This window comes from Rhinopithecus roxellana, chromosome 20, assembly GCF_007565055.1.
Source record: "Rhinopithecus roxellana isolate Shanxi Qingling chromosome 20, ASM756505v1, whole genome shotgun sequence".
Classification (NCBI taxonomy): Eukaryota; Metazoa; Chordata; class Mammalia; order Primates; family Cercopithecidae; genus Rhinopithecus; species Rhinopithecus roxellana.
In genome coordinates this window covers 20,566,902-20,584,758 of record NC_044568.1, presented here as the reverse complement: position 1 = coordinate 20,584,758, position 17,857 = coordinate 20,566,902, and the positions used below count along the sequence as shown (strand labels likewise).

Here is a 17,857-nt window from a genome sequence, read left to right as displayed (position 1 = left end):
TGGGATCTGTGCACGGCCAGGCCCTCACCCCAGCAGGGCTCTGCTCGCCCATGGCTGCCGAGGCAGTGCTTGGTGCTGAAAAGAAGTGCTGCAAGCTCCTCTGCCCTTTGGGTGTGAGGATGCAGGGGGCTGTCTGCGTGGAGAGCTCAGGGCACGTGGGGCGGGCAGGGGGGCCATCGGTAGGTTTACTGTTGATGCTGCAGCAGGCGTCGGTGTCTGCTCCTGTGCGTGACCTAGGGGAGCTGTGGTTTTCTTCTTCTGCCAGCCCCACCCCCAGAGGAGTCACCACGTGACACCCCTTTGAAGGGGCACATCCTGCTGGGCAGCAATGTCCGTTTCTGCCTCTCCTTGGTACCACTGCAGACGTCTGTCTGTCCTGCTGTCGGGTTCCTAAAAGGCCTCCCCCTTCCCCAAATGCCCACAGAGAACAGCCCCTGTGCTCCTGCTGGGACCAAAATACCAGCTCACACTTACAACCTGATTTTCCCCATCGCAGCCGGAGACATGTGCGTGGCTGTGCGCGCGCGGTTATTTTAGTAACAGCCAAGCAGTGGGCAGGGTGGGAGGTGTAGGGACGGGTTCTCTTTTTAGCCTGCTTAATACACTGGCACTTTTGGGTGCTTTTAAATGAACCTCCCTGGGGTCAGTGCACAAGCTGGGGACAAGGGCCAAGCTGGCGTCAGGGGTGAGTTCGCTGTGGGACACCCAGGGTGCTACATGTTGCCCTGGTCCTGCCCCGTCTCCGGCTGGGGCTGGTTTGGGAGGTCCTGTCAGCCACAGCATCACATCCCATCCGCCCTGGAGGAAGCCAGCTGAGCTCCTTGGAGGTGGCTGCCGAGGTACCTGGTGCTGGTGCAAACAAGGTTTCCCTCCCCACACCTTTGGAGCTGTGTTTTCTGCCAGGTCTGTGAGAGGAGATGGGGCGGAGAGGCGTGGTCACTCCTAAGCACTGTTCCAGGTCCCATCCGTGGGAAGCAGGAGGGGCCTGTGGCAGCCAGCATCCATGTCAGGGGACAGGTGTCAGGGCAGTTGGGTGCCAGGCTGGGTTGGGTGCCTTCACTGTCACCCCTCACAGGGGTGCAGCTCTCTGCAGTGTCTCCCCTGGGCCACCAGCAGGGTCTGGGGGGCTGTCTTCTGGCCATCCCCCTCCATTCCCAGCCCACCAACAGCCACGTGCTGCAGAGCTCACAGGCCAGAGGTCCTGGGTACCACTGGCTACAGATGGGCCTGGGATTCTGGCCTGCATAGGGCCCTGGCAATTCAGGGCAAAGTCCCGTGGGACGGAAGCACAGGTTCTCCCTACAGCTTTGCCAGTGACTGAACTCTGTGGTACTGGCTGAGTTTCCCTCTGGGTGAAATGACAGATATGACCTGATGGTGGAGGTCCAAGGTAGGGGGATGGCTGGGTAGACAGGAGCCTCCCTCCTGCAGGCAGCCATGCCCTCGCCCACAGCATGCATATCTGCTTCCCGGGCCAGAGCATGGACAGGACTGTGGCAGAAGAGGTGCCCCTCGCCACCCCACCCCATCCTGCTCTCCACTGCAGGCCGACTAACACCCAGCCCTTCCTCCTAGCGGGGATGGTGGGGCGTTGCATGAGGGGTGGCATCAGTGGGCAGGGCTGGGCCCTTGGCTGTTCTCTGCCCCGCTGCGGGCTGGCCTGGCCTGGCCCAACCAAGTTGTCACACACCCAAGACTCACAGTGTATCTGCCCGAGGCCAAGATGCCACGGAAAGCCGGGCTCAGGCGCTGCCCCTGGTGCAGAGCGCTCGGAAAGCTGGCTTTCTCTCCCGTTGAGTGGAGGCCCTCGTGTCCACACCTCCACTTCCATCTGTGCCTCAGGTCCCTGATGGGCTGGAAGGCTGGGGAGGGGGTTGGCTGCTGCGGCTGCAGGTGCCTCCCTGGGCAGGACCTCACCCTCTGAGGACCCTTCTCTCTGAGCTGCAGCCCCAGGGGTAGTTTACAAAGCCCATTGCTGACTGGGGTTCAGCTTGTCTGTTGAGCAAACTTTTTTTCAAAAAGTTTCTTGGCCAGACAGGGTGGCTCACCTGTAATCCCAGCATTGTGGGAGGCCGAGGCAGGTGGATCACCTGAGGTTGTGAGTTCGAGACCAGCCTGGCCAACATGGTGAAACCCCGTCTCCACTTAAAAATACAAAAATTAGCCGGGCATGGTGGCATGTGCCTGTAATCCCAGCTACTTGAGGCTGAGGCACAAGAATCTCCTGAACCTGGCAGGAAGTGGAGGCCATGGAGCTGAGATCATGCCACTGCACTCCAGCCTGGGCAAGAGCAAGACTCCATCTTAAAGTTTCTCAAGCCAGTGTCTCTAGGGCATGAGGGCTCCAGTCCCCAGTGTGAAGAGAGGCGCTTAGGCCTGGGAGCTGATCCCCAGGACACAGCAGGAGGTGCCCCTGCCAGGTGTGGTGCAGAGCCGGGTGGGGCTGAGAGACCTGAGGATGGCATCTGGATGTTTCTTTCACGTTTAACGGGAATGAGATAGGCTCACTGTCTGCTCGTCCCCAAATCCAAATGGAAAACCACCAGCTGGGGCCAGGCAGAGGCGAGTACGCCCACCTGTTGCTGCTGCCGTGCCAAGTGGCTGGTGGCAGGGGCCTCCCGAGGAAACCGTGCCGACGCAGGAGTGGCTAGAGGCCGCCCAGGCCACAGATGGGTCCATGATGAGCAGTGCTGCCTAGGGCAGGTGGGGGCAGCTCCTGGAGACCAAAGGGAGGGGAGGTGGGCACCCACGTGTGGGCAGGACTGGATGAGGAGGGGCCACAGCTTGCTCAAGGCAGGGCCTCTGCCACAGGGCCGGAAGGCTGGGAAGGGCTGAGGGCGTGATGGGTTCCTAGTGCCCCAGGCAGTGGCTGTTTTGGGCCACATGCTTAAGTGGGTGCCCAGGGAATACCAGCCTAGGAGCTGGGACCAGGGCCTTCAATGTTGGCTACGATGCTGCTTCATTGGGGGCACAGCCTGGGAAAGGATGAAGCTGACCTGGGAGATGAAAGGGCCCCCGGGCCAGACAGTCTAGCAGGAGGCTGCTGCTCTCCCGTGGGACGTGACATCCAGGCTAGGCAAGGGGACCACTGGCTGATGTCCCCGGAGGGAATTCTGGCAGGGCCGTGACCCCACTGGGGCTCTGAGAAGTGGCCCCTCGTCCGTATCCCTCCTGCGCGGGGCGAGCAGAGCAGGCTGCTGTCAGCCCATCATAGCTCCCATGCGTCAGGCACTGCTCTGACCGTGTGGCCCTGGAGAGCTGACTTCATTCGGGATTTCTGCTGTTCTTTGTGCAGCTTTAGCTCTACTCAGAGAGAATGCATGTACTGTTCACTTCACCTGGCCACAGTGTACAAGTCAGGGATTTGAGTGTATTCTGAGTTGTACAACCATTACCTCCAATGCTATCTAGATCAGCTCCATCACCTTAAACCTCAGGGCCATTAAGCAGGCACTTGCTGTCCCTCCCCCAGCTCCCAGACTTGTCTGCCTCTGGCCGGGCCCTGGCGCCTGGCTTCACTCCTGCACCCGTCCCTGTGGCGTCGGCTGTTGCATGGCCCGTCTTGCTGGCTGCGTTCATCTGCCACCAGACAGCTGGCTTTGCTTCCACTTCGTGACTGTTGATTCCTGCTGCTGGGAATATGTGTGCACGCAAGGTTCTAAGTGGACCGGGCTCTGTGCGCAGCCTCCTGCCTTGGGCAGGTCCCCATGCAGCTCCTTTCCTGAGTGGGGTCTGCATCTCCTTCCAGGCAGCTGTGAGATGCGGAGTGTGGGGAGGGGCGCGGGTCAGGGGCAAGTGTCCTCTGGAAGCAGACCCTTGGCAAGGCTGGAGTGGGTATCCCCTGCCATTCCTGGTCTGGGGCCATCTTCCAGGAGGCACCCGTTCCCTGTGCAGCAGGTACTGTATCTATAGGGTGGCACCCACCCCTGCCCTCCCAGGGGTGGGGGGCATCCCAGAGGGGCCACACTGCCTCTCAGCCCTGCCTGGTGTGAGCCTGAGATGGTGGCGTGCGGGTCGGCAACAATCACTGCAGATGGGTGCCCCAGGAAGAGGCTCTGGTGTGAGACGCGTCCTGCCTGGCCCCACCAAGCACAGGGAAGGTGGCAGCTTGGTCCAAGTGCCCGGGCTGTGCGGCTGAAGGGGGAGCCTGGCACTTGGGGCTCTGGCAGAGGTGGAAGACTCGTGAGCCACTTCAGGGGGGTGGTGGCAGCAGCACTCAGGACTGTGACCCGAGTCCGAGGCAGCTTGCAATTGGGCCAATTGGACACAGCCCTCCAGTGGAAGCTGTGCTCACAGACTGGGAGGCTTCTGAGTCCCAGGGCCCCCTCTGCTGGGCTGCATCTGACACTGGCTACGGCAGCCATGCGGGGGCTTCTGAGGTTCGCATCACAATGGTCCCAGTTCCACAGAGCAGGGGAAACCTGCTGACTGGCACACACGCAGCACGCACTGAGACGTTTGCTTACAGAGGCCGGGGTGGTTCTCTCCAAGGGGACCCGGGAGAGCTGGTATTCAGGATCTCAGGACTGCAAGGGAATTCCAAGACCAGCAGCCTCAGACTTACAGGCCAGTGGCTTCCTCCCCAGTCTGGACTTGGAGGGGCTCAGTTCCGGTGGGCCTTTGGTGTCCAACCGTTTCAAACATCCTCCTGTACACCTCCACCCCCAGGGTCTGCCAGTTTGGTGAAGAGACGTGGGTGGGAGGCGTGGTGGCCCAGGCAGAGGCCCCGTGGCTGTCGCTCACCTTTCCCCTCGCTCTCTTCCAGGGCTCGGCTCCTATCCTGGTGGCGATGGTGATCCTGCTCAACATCGGAGTCGCCATTCTGTTTATTAACTTTTTCATCTGATGAGACTGTCGCGGTAGCAAAAATAGAGAAAGGGTAGGAAAAGGGGACATTAAAAGCAAAACCACAAGAAGGGAAAGACCGCAACTCGGACAGCCCAGCGACTCCCAAGTCCTCTCACAGAAGAACCACATGATTGGGTATCACTCACAGTTTGCCTTTTTTTCTGGGTAATGTTTTTTGGATTTTAGCCAAAATTCTTTGCTTGTATAACACTCTGCTGTGTGGCATGGCAGAATGAGGCCAGCACGCAGCCCCTCCAGCTCCACATGGAAACAGAAGGGATCCCGGCCCATCAGTGGTAACAGTGGACGTCGTCCTCGTGGTCACATGTTCCTCCTTGGGTGTGGATGGAGGGCAGCCCGGGGCGGAGCCTCAGCCCCGCGCCCCCTGAGCAGCAGGGCTGGCTCCCGTCGACATGAGCTTGGAAAAGTGGATTCACTGCTTCCTCTGTCTAGAACAGACGGGTGACAAGTACGGGCGGGAGGCGTGGGGCAGGGTGGCCCACCCCAGCGGGCAGTAGCCCGGCCTTTTTCTGTGTGAGATCTGTGCTGCACACCTGAGGGAGGGGGAGGGGTCGGCCACCTCCTCCCTGTGAGACGGATGCAGGTCCTTCCCTTTTCTCGGCACTGCCCCCGGCCTTCTGTGAGAAGCCGACTCCCCACACCGAGTTTTAAAGCAAAGCCCTTTTCTTCTGCTGCCCACACATCGTGGGCCCCATTCGGCCGTTTCCCCCACCAGACCCCAGGGAAGCCGGGGCCCACTCCAATCTGCCTGGGCTCAGCTAAGCACGGAAGCCGAGGGGCGTGCCGTGGAGTCGGCCTCGCACCGGGGCTCTGGGTGTGTGCACTTGGCGTGCAGGGTGGACACATGGGCTTCCGTGTCCCCAGGAGTAAGGGCCCTAAAGGACGCCTTCTCCCATGGTTACTGACCACCACGGGTGTTCACATCTTTGTACTGTGCCTGCCTCAACTTCCCCTAACAGATATGCATATTCCTTCCAGATGCCTCAGTGCTACACCAGAGTGGGCCTGGTCCCAAGACAGGAATGCAGTTCAAACCCAGTGGCTTGAAACTTCCTGAGAAATTGTAGCATATCCAGCCCCCCAAAATGTACAATGTAACTTGTTTCAGTCCAACAAAAACAGGTTCCTTATGTTTCTGCCTTCTCCACCAGGGTCACACCATCACCCAAACAAAAGAACAAGGTTTGCCAGGATGTCCGAGTGCCCCCTGGCCCTCGTGTGCATGGACGTGCCTGAGGGGTCCGGGCACGGCCATACGCAGGACCCCTGTGCCCGGGGAGGCACTGCAGGGATTCCCCATCCGGTCGCCTTGGGGCCAGCCTGTCTTATGGACTCTGCCTTGCTTTGCTTATGTTTAGCTGTTTCTCTGCTACCTTTCGAGCAGACTTCTTTACTACACTGCACTGGATTGCTATATTTTTAACCAGAAATAAACGAAAGATTAGAGCATGTTCCAGTTACATTCAGTTTTATTGTTTTCCGTTGTATGTTCACTCCCCGCTCCTTCTCGCAGCCTGGTCTGGGGGCGGCACAGGAGAGGGAGGGAGGACTGAAGGTCACATACGTTTCTGATGATGTCGCTTGCTAAAGGGATGTGACATCTTTTCAATTTTTTAATATCAAGTGGTTGCTGCAGACCAGAAGTGAACCAAATAAAGACTCCTGCTCTTTGTAGCTCTCACCATCACCCATGCTGGGAGATGAGTTTTGTAATTGTCTGCAACTCTTTGCAAAGACCACAGCTGCTTTTGTACATTCCAGTAACTGCATGACACAAAATGGTACCTGTGAGCAGGAGACACGTTCACACCATGAGACATGCACGGAGGCAGGTGCCCTGAGCGAAGCCATGCAGATCCAGGCCTAGGGGCCGTCAGCTGCTGCCGTAACACAACCTAGAAAACCAAGCTGAGGCTGGCCCCCTTGCCTTCTAGCAGCAAGGGCAGAGAGGGCAGAGCCACTTCCCTGTGAATTCCAGGAGGATTCAACCAGGATTCAACCAAGGCTAAAATGCCCTGGGTCTGAGAGAATCGAATCTTTAATTGGTTTCCACATGGGGTGATTAAGAAGAAGACTGCTTCCCACCTGTCCAGAGCCTCGGCCTTCCCTGACAGGCGCACAGTCCTTCCACCCAGGCCCAGGGGGACCGGCTCACCTCCATAGTCAGGCAGGGCGGGGCGAGGCAGGACAGTGTGTGCCGGGCTGGCTGCTGCTGCATGGAGAATTTGGTGAGTTTTCATTAGCCTGAGAGCAGCCTGGTGACAGCCATTTTCCTCCCCAACAGCTTCTTCCATGCTTTACCTGTGCATCCCGGAGGCCAGGAGAAAGTGGCATCCCCTCCGGATGGCAGCATGGTCTGTGAGGGGTGGGCATGGACAGCCCATAGGCCAGGCTGGCGTCTCCCCACCCTTGCGAACCTGCAAAACAGATCCACCCCTGGCCCAGGAACAGATGAGCCCTGTCCTGGAAAAGCTGGAAGAGACCCTCCGCCCCGGGGTCTCTGGTGAACCTGTGTGTGCCCATGGCTGGCCCGTTGACCAAACTCTGCACACTGGATGGACTGGTGCTTTCTGAAGTTCAGTAGCGCACAGAATGTGCCTGGATAACTTCGGGAACTTGAAACATTCTCTTGATCCATCATTTTGGATCTAGAACCATTAGCTCACAGGATTCCCAAAGATACAGATTAGGTGTGCAATGCCTGAGCCGAGGTAACTGACCCAACGGTGGTGATGTAGAAAAGCTGGGCACGGCCGGGCGCAGTGGCTCACGCCTGTAATCCCAGCACTTTGGGAGGCCGAGGTGGGTGGATCACAAGGTCAGGAGATCGAGACCAGCCTAACCAACGTGGCGAAACCCCATCTCTACTAAAACAAATACAAAAATTTGCCAGGTGTGGTAGCAGGGGCCTGTAGTCCCAGCTACTTGGGAGGCTGAGGCAGGAGAATCACTTGAACCTGGGAGGCGGAGGTTGCAGTGAGCCTAGATCACGCCACTGCACTCCAGCCTGGGCAACAGAGCGAGTCCGTCTCAAAAACAAAAAGATACACATTGTAGAATGATGGGCCCTCCCCGCATGCACTCAACTCGCTCCCCTGCGAGGCCCTAAGCCAGGCCGTGGGCCAGCGGTCCACCGGGTGTCCACACTCCAGGCTGTAACCACACCCCTGGCTCTAACCACGCCCCTGGCTCTAACCACGCCCCTGTCTCTACCCACACCTGCTCCTTTTCACCTTCAGAATCACACGGCCACCTGGTCTCACTGAGGGCCATCAGTCACCCCCAAGGCACTGCAGACCTAGTGGGGAGAACCCGAGGGAAATGAAATGTTTTTCGTACTTTTTCAGTTCAGGTTTTTGATTGTCCTTTACTCCTTCCTCGGGAAGTTTTATCGTCAGCTGAACCTGTGGGAGTAAAGAGGCCCTGGGGCCTGTGGTGGCCCCGGAAGGCACATCCAAGACCTCCCCTCAGTCTTCACAGTACAGTGTGGATTTCACGTCGTATGTGCGACAGAACACTCGGCAGGAGAGGAGGAGAAGGGCCATCTGCCTCTTCTAGGTCATGCTCAGTTTCTCTGACTTTTCCTAAGTTTGGTCCGACTATTCTTGCCTTTGGTCTTGGAAACTTGACATCAAGGTGCCTAACAGATATTCGGACGTCACCTTCCATAGCTGTGGGTGCTGTGACCGTTTCTCCCTTCAGCCAGCTGACAACACCGGGTGCAGCAAGCTTCAGGACATCATGATGGTGCCCTCCCGCAGTGCCTTGAGAACCTCTCCCGGGCCAGGGTCTGCCTCTAGCCCAGGACCAGGACTCCAATTCCAAATAAGGCAGAGGGAGGAGGGTGGATGGAGGAGACTGGAGGGAGGAGGATGAAGAGAAGAGATTGGAGGTTGGAGAGAGGAGGGAGTCAGTCAGCTCAGGCACCTGGTTGGCTTCTCTCACGCCCAGGCTGTGTGTCAGGTGAGGCAGGCGGTATGCAGAAACTGAGGAAGCAACTGTCCCCAAGTGCCAAGGAGGTTGCCGGCTCAGCCTTCAAAACAAGCGAGGAAAAGTGCAGCTGCCATCGTTGAAAAGAAAAAAAGCCAGGCTGTATTTTCACTACGCGTCCCCTGCCTGGAAAATGAACTACGGAACGCACAGCGGGCTGGGGGTGGGTGCTGGAAAGGGACGGAACAAGGGTCTCTGGCAAACCACGAAGGCCCTGCAGGCCAGCGCCTCCCGATGAGAAGAGGCGGGGACCAGCTGGCTGCAGAGGGGCAGTCAGCGCCCCCAGAGCAGAGGACCTCAGCACCCCAGGCTAGCAACAGGGTCGCAGGGCGCTCAGGACAGGCGAGGCCGTGCTCTGGAAAGCTGAATGCTCCTCCCAAACTTCGGCCCACCCATTAGGAACAAATAAACGCTTCTTCAGTCTGTTTCTTCATGAACCCCCAGTAGAAGTGCCTGAGCTGTGAATGGCTGTGAGTGCTGCCACGCAGTGAAACGCTCGGTGCCAGCTTGTTCCTAAGCCTGGGAGAAGCAAGCGGCCCCGTGATGGGGACAGGTCACAGCCTGGGCATGAACTCACTCCATGTGTGTCTGGGTGCTAGGCCCAGGCTGCTGGGTTTCCGGGGTGGTGGAGCGGACCAGATAACTTCACGCGCCAACCTCACACGCCTACCTCATGGCCACTCGTCCGCCTCGTCTACTCCTGGCCTTTGGGATAAACATCCTGTCTCAGACACACCCTTCTCGTGCGCCTGCGCCGCCTGCTCAGGCCAATGCCACCCGCCTGTCCTCCCGAGTGTGCACACCCATCTGCCATCCTTCACGCCATGTCTGTGCCCCACAGAGGCCTCCGGCCAAACCACCACTGCTTGTTAACAGATGCCATCCATACCGAGGAAGCCTCTTCCAGCCCAAGGAGTGGCTGACAGGGCTCTGCTCTGCCTTTCTTGGTCATCTTCCTGGGCCCGCAATGAAGCTCAGCCCAGCAACTAGGCAGCTCCCTAAAAAGGCTAATGCTGGGTCTAGTCCCTGGTGACCCCAGGCTGCTGTGAGAACTTGTGACCCAAGATCAGAACAGCCTTCGGGTCCCAGAGCTTCCCGCACGATTGTGTGTGGAACAGACCGAGATTCCACCGGATATGGGGTCAACCTTGACCACCAACGGCACCCAGCCCAAGGGCTGCCTCCCCCGACCATGACAACCAACTCCTCCTCCACAGCGGCTCTGTCAGGCGCCCAGTCCATAAAGGGCGGTCACTGCTGGGCAAGGAGGGCCGGTCTGCCGGGGACTCCCAGGCCCTGGGGTCAGGCTGAGAAAGGAAGATGGGTGTGAGGGTGCGGGGGCAGGGGGGTGGGCCCTGCAGGGTGGTGCCTGGCCCGTCCTGCGCCCACAGCCTGGGAACCCCCGGCTTTCTCGCATGGGCCTCTGCGGAGCCCGCATGTCCAAGTACGGCCACATCAGAGCAGAATTCTCGGGCAGCACCTTCCCAAGCACGTCCGTGACCTCCTCGGGCGCAGGCACTCTGCCGATGGCATCCCCTCCTGGACGCTGAGCTGACCTCTCTAGCAGGACTCTGCTCATGCGCACCATCTGCCATTTCCACAGAAACCCCATCCCCAGAGCCCAGTGGAGAAAAAACCCTCAGGGGCCTCTCGGCTCAGGGAAGCCACGCGGGAGAGGAACCCTCGTTCCAGCTGTGGAAGCAACTGAGCCTGCTGCAAACACCTCTGTGAACTCGGACAGAAAACGGTGTTAACCTGCCTTTCCTTCCAAGTCGGACCGGCGCATGTGAACTGTCTGCTAACACTGTGTACAATCATTCCGTGCAGTGACAAAAAACAGAACTTCTCTTATTGACGAAGTGGTTTAAAAAGTTACCCTGAGCCTTTTTTCTTTGTTTTTAAGCTGGAAAGATAGCTTGGTTACTTACAAAATGAAAATCAAATAGTTTTCCTAAATGAACGTAACAGTTTAAATCCTACTGTTACGAAAGCAAGGAACACTGTCAAGATGAAAGAGAAATTCTGCTCCTTTTAGTAATAAACAATGTCGTGTGACACTGGAACGCTTGTCTCGTCTCATTACAAACCAGTGTCTTTACTGAAGTTCCTTCTGCTGCAGAGCTGTGTGATGGAAACATGGACAGAGCTGGGTGGCAGGTGGAGGCTCTCCTGGCTTCCGAGCAGGAAACGTGCTGTGAGCGGGAATCTCGAGTGACTACCGCAGCATCCCGGGGTCAGCACACGCCGGGTCCTCAGTCTCGAGTGAGTTCCGCGGCATCCCCGGGTCAGCATGCGCGGGGTCCTCAGTCTCGCTGGCTCACCAGTGGTGGCCGGGGCATGACTCCCCCAGCCCTGAGTCTCCCGGCAGTGCAGACAGTGTGGGCACGGGGTTTGTCACAGCCTGTAAGTGAATGGGGGGACACAAAAATCACCAGAGAGGCAGGCTCTGCCCTCCGGGAGTGCACAGGCGGTTTTTAAATGCGCGCGTTCATGTAATTAAATGTCCCCGTTTCTGTTTCTTAGGGAGTGGTTACTCAATCTCTTTCTTCCCAACCAGAGTTTTGTAAACCTGCGCCTCTCACACCTCAGTGATCTCTCTGAGTCCAGCCTCTACAGGTGGGTCCCTGGGTGGGCTGCAGCCAGTGGGGGCTTGGAAGGGCTCTGAAGGTTGAGACAAGGAAAACGAGGGGCATGAGCTGAACTCAGGGAAGCCAGGTCGCCGTGGTACCTGCACTGTGGCCCTTGGCCCTGACAGTGCGTCAGCGTCCAGCAGGGACTGCTTGTGTGCCTCAGGACACCACTGTTCAGGACCCCAGTGACCAGGCGTGGCCAGGCCCCAGATGGCATTGCTGTAGCTCTCTCGTGAAAGAGAAATGGAGGTGACCGCAACCTGCGCTGGGAGCCATCTGGGTTATGAAAACGAGATGGGCCTCCAGCGCCCACGGGCCTCCACTCAACACTCTTACACTGCCTGGGAGAGCAGCGGTCACTAGCAAGTTCCTCCCACGCACAAAGGAAGGCAGGCTGAGGTCGTGATCACAGCTAGAGCTCGGCCCCTTTTCCTTTTGGGCTGGGGAACCACCATCCCCTGCTCCTTCTGAAAGAAAGCAGACTCTTCTCTGGTGGAAGCCATCCAGCACACGGCGCCACCTCCTCACTGCAACACCTGAGTGCCACGTCCAGCGTGGGGTCTCACCTCGTTACCTGAACGTCACGTGGAAGGAGGCGCCTCTGGAAAGCCCTGGAGAGGGTCTCTCTCACCAACAGGCATCTTGGCATTTGGTCCCTCAGTGACTCTGTAACTGTCACCTAGCCAATGACATCCTGTTTGTACCAACTCATATAAAAAAAAATCAGATGTCAAATCGCAGTCAACACTACTCTCGTCTAAAAACAAACACAAACCAACCGCCTGGCAAGGATTTCTAAGCTCAACGGGTAGTTCCCTTGATGTTCACTCCACCCAACACCCCCCCGCCCCAACCACGAAAAAAGCCACCGCTCATGGCCAGTCCCTCCAGTTCATCCTCACACAGAGCATGGCGCGCAGGGGCAGCAGGGGGAGAATGGAGAACAAGATGATTCATCCTTCGAAATCCCACAAAGCCCTGCGAGCAGCTGTGGCCCTGCTGCCAAGTGGGTTGGCCAGAGCGCCTCACCTGACATGCCCGCCCACCCTGCAGTCTGGGGTCCGGGGGCTGTGTGGGAGGGCCGGAGCTAAGGGAAAGCCTTCCTAACAGCCAGCAGCTCACCACACCGAGGAACTGGAGGAAAACGTGGCACCGAGTATGGCGTGTCCCAGCCGCGCTGTGCCAGCAGCTCCCGGGAGACAGAGGCCCTGGGCTTTCATGCTGGCTGCTCATGCCCTATGGCGGCTGTCTGGCCACCAAGTGGTTCAGTAAACTGGGCTCCAGCAGACAAAGCAGACCACAGGCCCGTGGGGCAGGCAGAGCTCTGCACGGGAATCCACCACCCTGTGTTGCGTTCTGCGTCTCCCGCGGTTCCACATTGAAGGGGCGCTGCTGTTTTCATCACGGCCGTGGCAGCCACTCCATGCTGGGAGCTTGTCTGTCTGATCCCCATTGGTTCTGATCAGCATCTTTCATTCAAATCAAATCTTTAGCAACAAAAGCAAAATGCTTTCTGTACAAGAAGTTTCTTCCTCAGGGCTACTGTCATCTTTCTTTCAACCTGGTTGATTCAAAAGCATCTTTTTCCTTGGAATCCCATCTAATTAGTTACAAGCTCCTCTGAAAGAAAATCTCTGATAACAGACAACTGCATTGAAGCCAACAAGATCTTTCCATTCCTTCCTCCAAGAGCAGGAGGGAAGAAAGAACCGGCCACACAACGGGGTCCATCTTCAGGACAAGGGCCAGAGCCGCAGTCTGTGTGGGCAGGGGACGCTGCTGCCTGCACTCTGGCTTCTCAGCCCTGCCCGAGCCTCTCCCAACCAGCTCAGCTGAGAGCGTGAGGCAAGAACCCTGCCTGCCCCGCACTCGAGACAAAGTGCCCAAACCGACCGCCAAAGCCCAACAGGACAAACACGAGCTGCAGCCCTCGGGGGTCGGCGGGGGGGCCGGCACAACGTACACACGAGCTGCAGCCCTCCAGGGGGGCTACGCCTGCAGCCTCACCCATCGGCAGTGCCACCCACACATCCGGACGCACCAGACAGGTGTCCCCACCAGGAAACAGGCAGTGCTCGGAGCCTAAAGTGAGGTCACACCCATGGCAGCGGGCAGGGCCCTCGGGGCCAGTTCAAGTGCCACCCATCCGCCGAGGCCTCCTGAACACCTGGCTGCACCAGGGAGCTCAGCACGTGCCCCTGCTGGGGAAGAGCTGGCCAAGTGCCCCTGAGGTGATCCTGAGATGACGCTTCTGAAGCCACTGCCCCATGGTGACCCAGGTACTCCTGGGCCCACCTGGAGCCATGAGGACGAATCGGCCAAGGAAGCAGGGAGGTACTCACAGGTGCTCGCTGCCAAGTCAGCTTCTAGTCCTCTCTGCTCAACACTGGTTCCGCCAGGAGGGGAGTCTCCCCACCACCCTTGTTTTCAGCTCCCAGATAAGAAATGGGACCACAGTTATGTCGGCCCATTACAGAAAGCTAAGGATCCTATATTCCCACTGTTCAAAATATTTAAGATACCCACAAAACTGCACCAGGTGTGGTTTCAGTGCTCAACTTTTGGCCCCAATTGTGTAAATCTGAACTGGCCTTCAGTCTTGGACTGGAGCAGGCCTCGGGTGGGGGTTAGCGCACCACACCCTTCGGGGGCAAGGGTGCTGCAGCGCGGGCGCCAGGAGGAGCTGGCCGGAGATACCTGGTGGCAGCCATGTGGGAACGCTGGGAGCCCTCGCCCTCTGGCCTCCCATCCTGTCGCTCTGCAAATGCTAATCCTAAACCCTAAACGGGACAGGGACCACCAGGGCCTCACCAGAGACCATGTGGCGGCATGGGGGCTCCCAGGAGTGAGGCCGCTGCACACGAGGGACCCCCACCAGGAGATCGGCGTGTGGAGCCGGCCAGTGGTGCCGTACATGAACTAGAACAGGGAAGGTGTGCACTGGCCCTGGGCTGCTTTTCAGTTTCCAGACGTCAAAGGCTGATTCCGAGTGTGAAGATGGATGGGCAATCAGGGCCCTCTTCTGGTTCTGCAGAAGGAAAGGCTCACAAAGCACAGCATATTCTGGGGTTTCGGGCGCAGAAACCTGCTTCTCGAGGGTCCTTCGTGTCGAAGGTTCCACCCTCCAGCGTGGGGCAGTCTTGCCCTAGGCCAGCCCTGGCCGGGGCAGAGGCCCCGGGAAGACTGCGGTGTGCCCAGGGCCGCACAGAAGACAACCTCCGCGGTGGTCTTGTTTCAAGTCCAATTTATTTTACACAACACACAGGCTGCTGAGGGAATCCACCCGCACTGCACTCAGTGGAACTTCTGGCCCAGCACTGCATCAGAGACTAAATCATGGGAGAAAGTTCACGCCCTGGCCTGGGCCACCCACCTTCAGCTCTCTCTCGTGTGTCAGGGCACAGGCTGGCTCCGAGAGCTTCACCCAACACGGCTGGGTCCTGGGCGGACGTGGGCACAGCACTTGCCAGGTGCCCCTGGAGGGGGCTCTTCTGATACGCAAGGAGGAAGGAATGAGAGAGAAACACATTCAGCCGAGGGGGAGGCCTGTGCAGGGAGGGTAGAGAGAACACTGGGTTTTCAGGGAAGATCTCATCCAAGAGCCCACAGGCACGCCGCCCTCATCAGCAAGCTGCCGAAATCACTCCACACACCACCGTTTTTAAGAATTTAAACTTGCCTCAAGGCATCTACAGAACAAAGCTGAATTCTAATAAAAATCCAATAAACATGAAAAGCCTTTCACCAACACCCAGCAGCCACACCGCTCGTGAGCTCTAGCCCGCTCACCTCAGTCCTCCACACCGCTCTCCTCTCCGCTGTCTTCGTCCTCATCCTCGTCTCCACCCTCAGCACCTTCAACCTCCTCACTGTCCTCTTCCGAGTCTGTCTCCTCCAGCCACTCCTGAGTTTCTTCAAAAGCAGAATGAACACACACAGATGTCAGCGCAGCTGGGGCAGGCAGGGGAGGCTGTGGGACGGCGGGGGAGGCTGCGGGACAGTGGTGGCTACTTACTGGGGGGATTCCATGTTCTTACTTAAGAATCATAATGTGAAACCTAACTCCTGGCTGGGCACGGTGGCTCACGCCTATAATCCCAGCACTTTGGGAGGCGCAGGTGGGTGGATCACCTGAGGTCATGAGTTCAAGACCAGCCTGGCCAACATGGTGAAACCCCCGTCTCTACTAAAAAAAAAAATACAAAAATTATCTGGGTGTGGTGGCAGGCACCTGTAATCCCAGCTACTCAGGAGGCTGAGGCAGAAGAATCCTTTGAACGCGGGAGGCAGAGGCTGCAGTGAGCCAAGATCGCACACTGCACTCCAGCCTGGGCGACAGAGTGAGACTCTGCCTCAGATAAGAAAAAAAAAAAAAAAAAGAAAAAGAAACCTAACTCCTCTTCCCAGACCCCCTTCAGATCCACAAAGAAAACAGACTGTGTTCCCCTGGGCATCAAGGCAGAGATCCGAGACGGCAAACATGCAAAAGCACCCCCATAAGGGAGCGGCTGGCCAAGAGGGCCTCCTGCCACCCTCCACGCTGGCTCACGGTGCTCTCAGAAAACAGCAAACATCCTGTGCCAACGGTTCACTACCTTTCCCTAGATTTGTGGATTCTGCTTTCATCTCAGATCTTTAGAAACTGCACGGTGACTCAAGTCCAGCAGCAGTCGGGGTAAAGGGGACGTGTGACTACGGCAGCAGAGGGGCCCTGGGTCAGACAGCAAGGCTGGAGGCTCAAACCCAGGGCCTCGGGGCCCAGCACGGACAGCCGCCCACAAAAAGCATGTTGTGGACAGAGCAGCAGACGCGCCTGTGTCCTATGCGGCCCGAACTGTAGCTCCTGTCAGCACCCGGGACAAAGGACAGACGTGCCCAGGATGGGCCCTCCTTTCCACGACAGGTCTGACCGTGGAGGCAGGAGCACAGGCCCCCGCGAGGAGCACTGGCACGGGCCGCCTCTGGGCAGCTTGCAGGGCTTGCTTTTGAGTGACGCGACGCACGACCGTGGGCTCTTGCCCCCAGGCATGGAGGTACCAAGTCGCCTGGCTCACCTGGGTCCATCTCCACCAAGGCCTTCCACGCCTCCATCCTGTGCAGGTCCAGGCAGTGCAAGTCGCTGAGGGTGACCTGGCGGTCGCCGGCCTCAAACATGCCCCCGTAGACATAGAGCACCCCGTGCTTCACAGCCAGCATGGCGTTGGAGCGTGGACACGGCCCGGGTGTGGGGCTGCCGGCCTCCTCGAGGCTGTCTTCGTCCTCAGACTGGGGCTGCCCTGCTGAGCCTGGGGCGGCGAGCACCTGCTTAATGGTGACCACGGTCCCATCCTCGGCCACCACCTCCTTGACCACCTCTACAGGTGCCTGAGTGCCAGTTCCCCCACACGCCAGCTTGCTGCCACCTTCGGGCTCCTCTCTTCTGCCCCGCCTGCGTTTCTTCTTCTCAGACTTGGGCCCCTATTCATAGACCGAGGGAACAGAGAGCAGCAGCTTCAGCGAGGCAGGGGTCGGTCCTGCTATGCTCACGAGGCCAGGCAACGGTTTGCAGGGAGCACCCACAAGCATTGGGAGTATGTAACCCAGGAGGGCGCCGTCCCTGACTGCCCTGGGTGCAGGCACTCGGTCGCAGGAGCACGCTCCTGTCTTGCACTGGCCTTGCCATTCACTCCTGGGCTGGGGGAGAAAACCCCCCGTCGCGTGTCCTCACTGAGGGGCGGCTCCACACCTCCACTGAGAGGTGGACAGGCCCACCAGACCCCAGACACAGTGCACCAGCCCCTCGGGCTCCGACGCTCACCTTGGGAAAACCCAATCCACCAACAGTGCTGGCTCCCGGAAGGGCTGGGGAAGCCAGGCTGAGGGGCTTCCTCCCCTTGCCCAAGGAAGACCGACGGCCAGGCCCACAACCCCAGCTCATTTACTACAAACGGCGAGTCGGAGAGGGGCCCTTCCTCACCAAACGTTTCTAAAGGGGAGCTCTCAGGTCAGGGTGCCTCCTGCAGGACAGCCGTCCATCCCTCTCTGTCCCACTTCCCTGGCTGTGTGGCAGGGGTCAGTCTGGACCCTTCTGTCACAGCGCTGCCAACTCACGAGGTGACATTTGCCAGGTTATTTCCAAATTTTCCAAGGATCACTACCTCCAGATCAACTCAAAGTCAGCTTCACATTATAGACTTCTAAGACCCACTCTGTATCTGTATCTGCAACAACGAGTTTTGAAAGGGAAAGCTCCCTGAGGTCCTCCGTGATGCCGGGGAATGTCAAGGGTCCTGTGATCACACAGTTTGACAACCGTGACACTAGCTGGGGTCAAAACGTTCTCTGGAGAAAAGCCACAGGGGAAACCTGTGCACACTCTGCTTGGAGTA

General features: G+C 58.3%; 2 protein-coding genes and 1 pseudogene across 18 annotated transcripts in view; 1 reads left to right on the top strand and 2 right to left on the bottom strand.

Moving 5' to 3' along the window:
• Positions 1-5,452, top strand: part of JPH3 (junctophilin 3) — a 104,864-nt gene extending 99,412 nt beyond the window's left edge. Inside the window, 1 exon segment of the mRNA XM_010355587.2 lies at positions 4,766-5,452. Within this exon segment, the coding sequence (XP_010353889.1) occupies positions 4,766-4,846 (81 nt within the window). The 3' untranslated portion in view covers positions 4,847-5,452.
• An 868-nt stretch (positions 5,453-6,320) lies between these two features.
• Positions 6,321-11,033, bottom strand: LOC115895207 (annotated as a pseudogene). Its single transcript, XR_004055380.1, has 2 exons — positions 7,171-11,033; positions 6,321-7,081 (listed from the first exon to the last, which is right to left on the bottom strand). The product of XR_004055380.1 is annotated as an uncharacterized LOC115895207 (transcript).
• A 92-nt stretch (positions 11,034-11,125) lies between these two features.
• KLHDC4 (kelch domain containing 4) overlaps positions 11,126-17,857 on the bottom strand; it is a 61,233-nt gene continuing 54,501 nt past the window's right edge. For 2 of the 16 annotated variants that reach the window (XR_747052.2, XR_004055379.1), the window contains exons 10-13: positions 16,544-16,946; positions 15,279-15,401; positions 14,863-15,035; positions 11,267-14,517 (exon numbers count right to left, since the gene is read on the bottom strand). Coding sequence is in view for 4 of the 16 variants with exons in the window: in XM_010355584.1 (XP_010353886.1) it covers positions 15,280-15,401; positions 16,544-16,946 (525 nt within the window). In the remaining 12 variants the exon portion in view is untranslated. The other 14 variants (XM_030924669.1, XM_030924670.1, XR_004055374.1 and 11 more) reach the window with 13 other exon arrangements.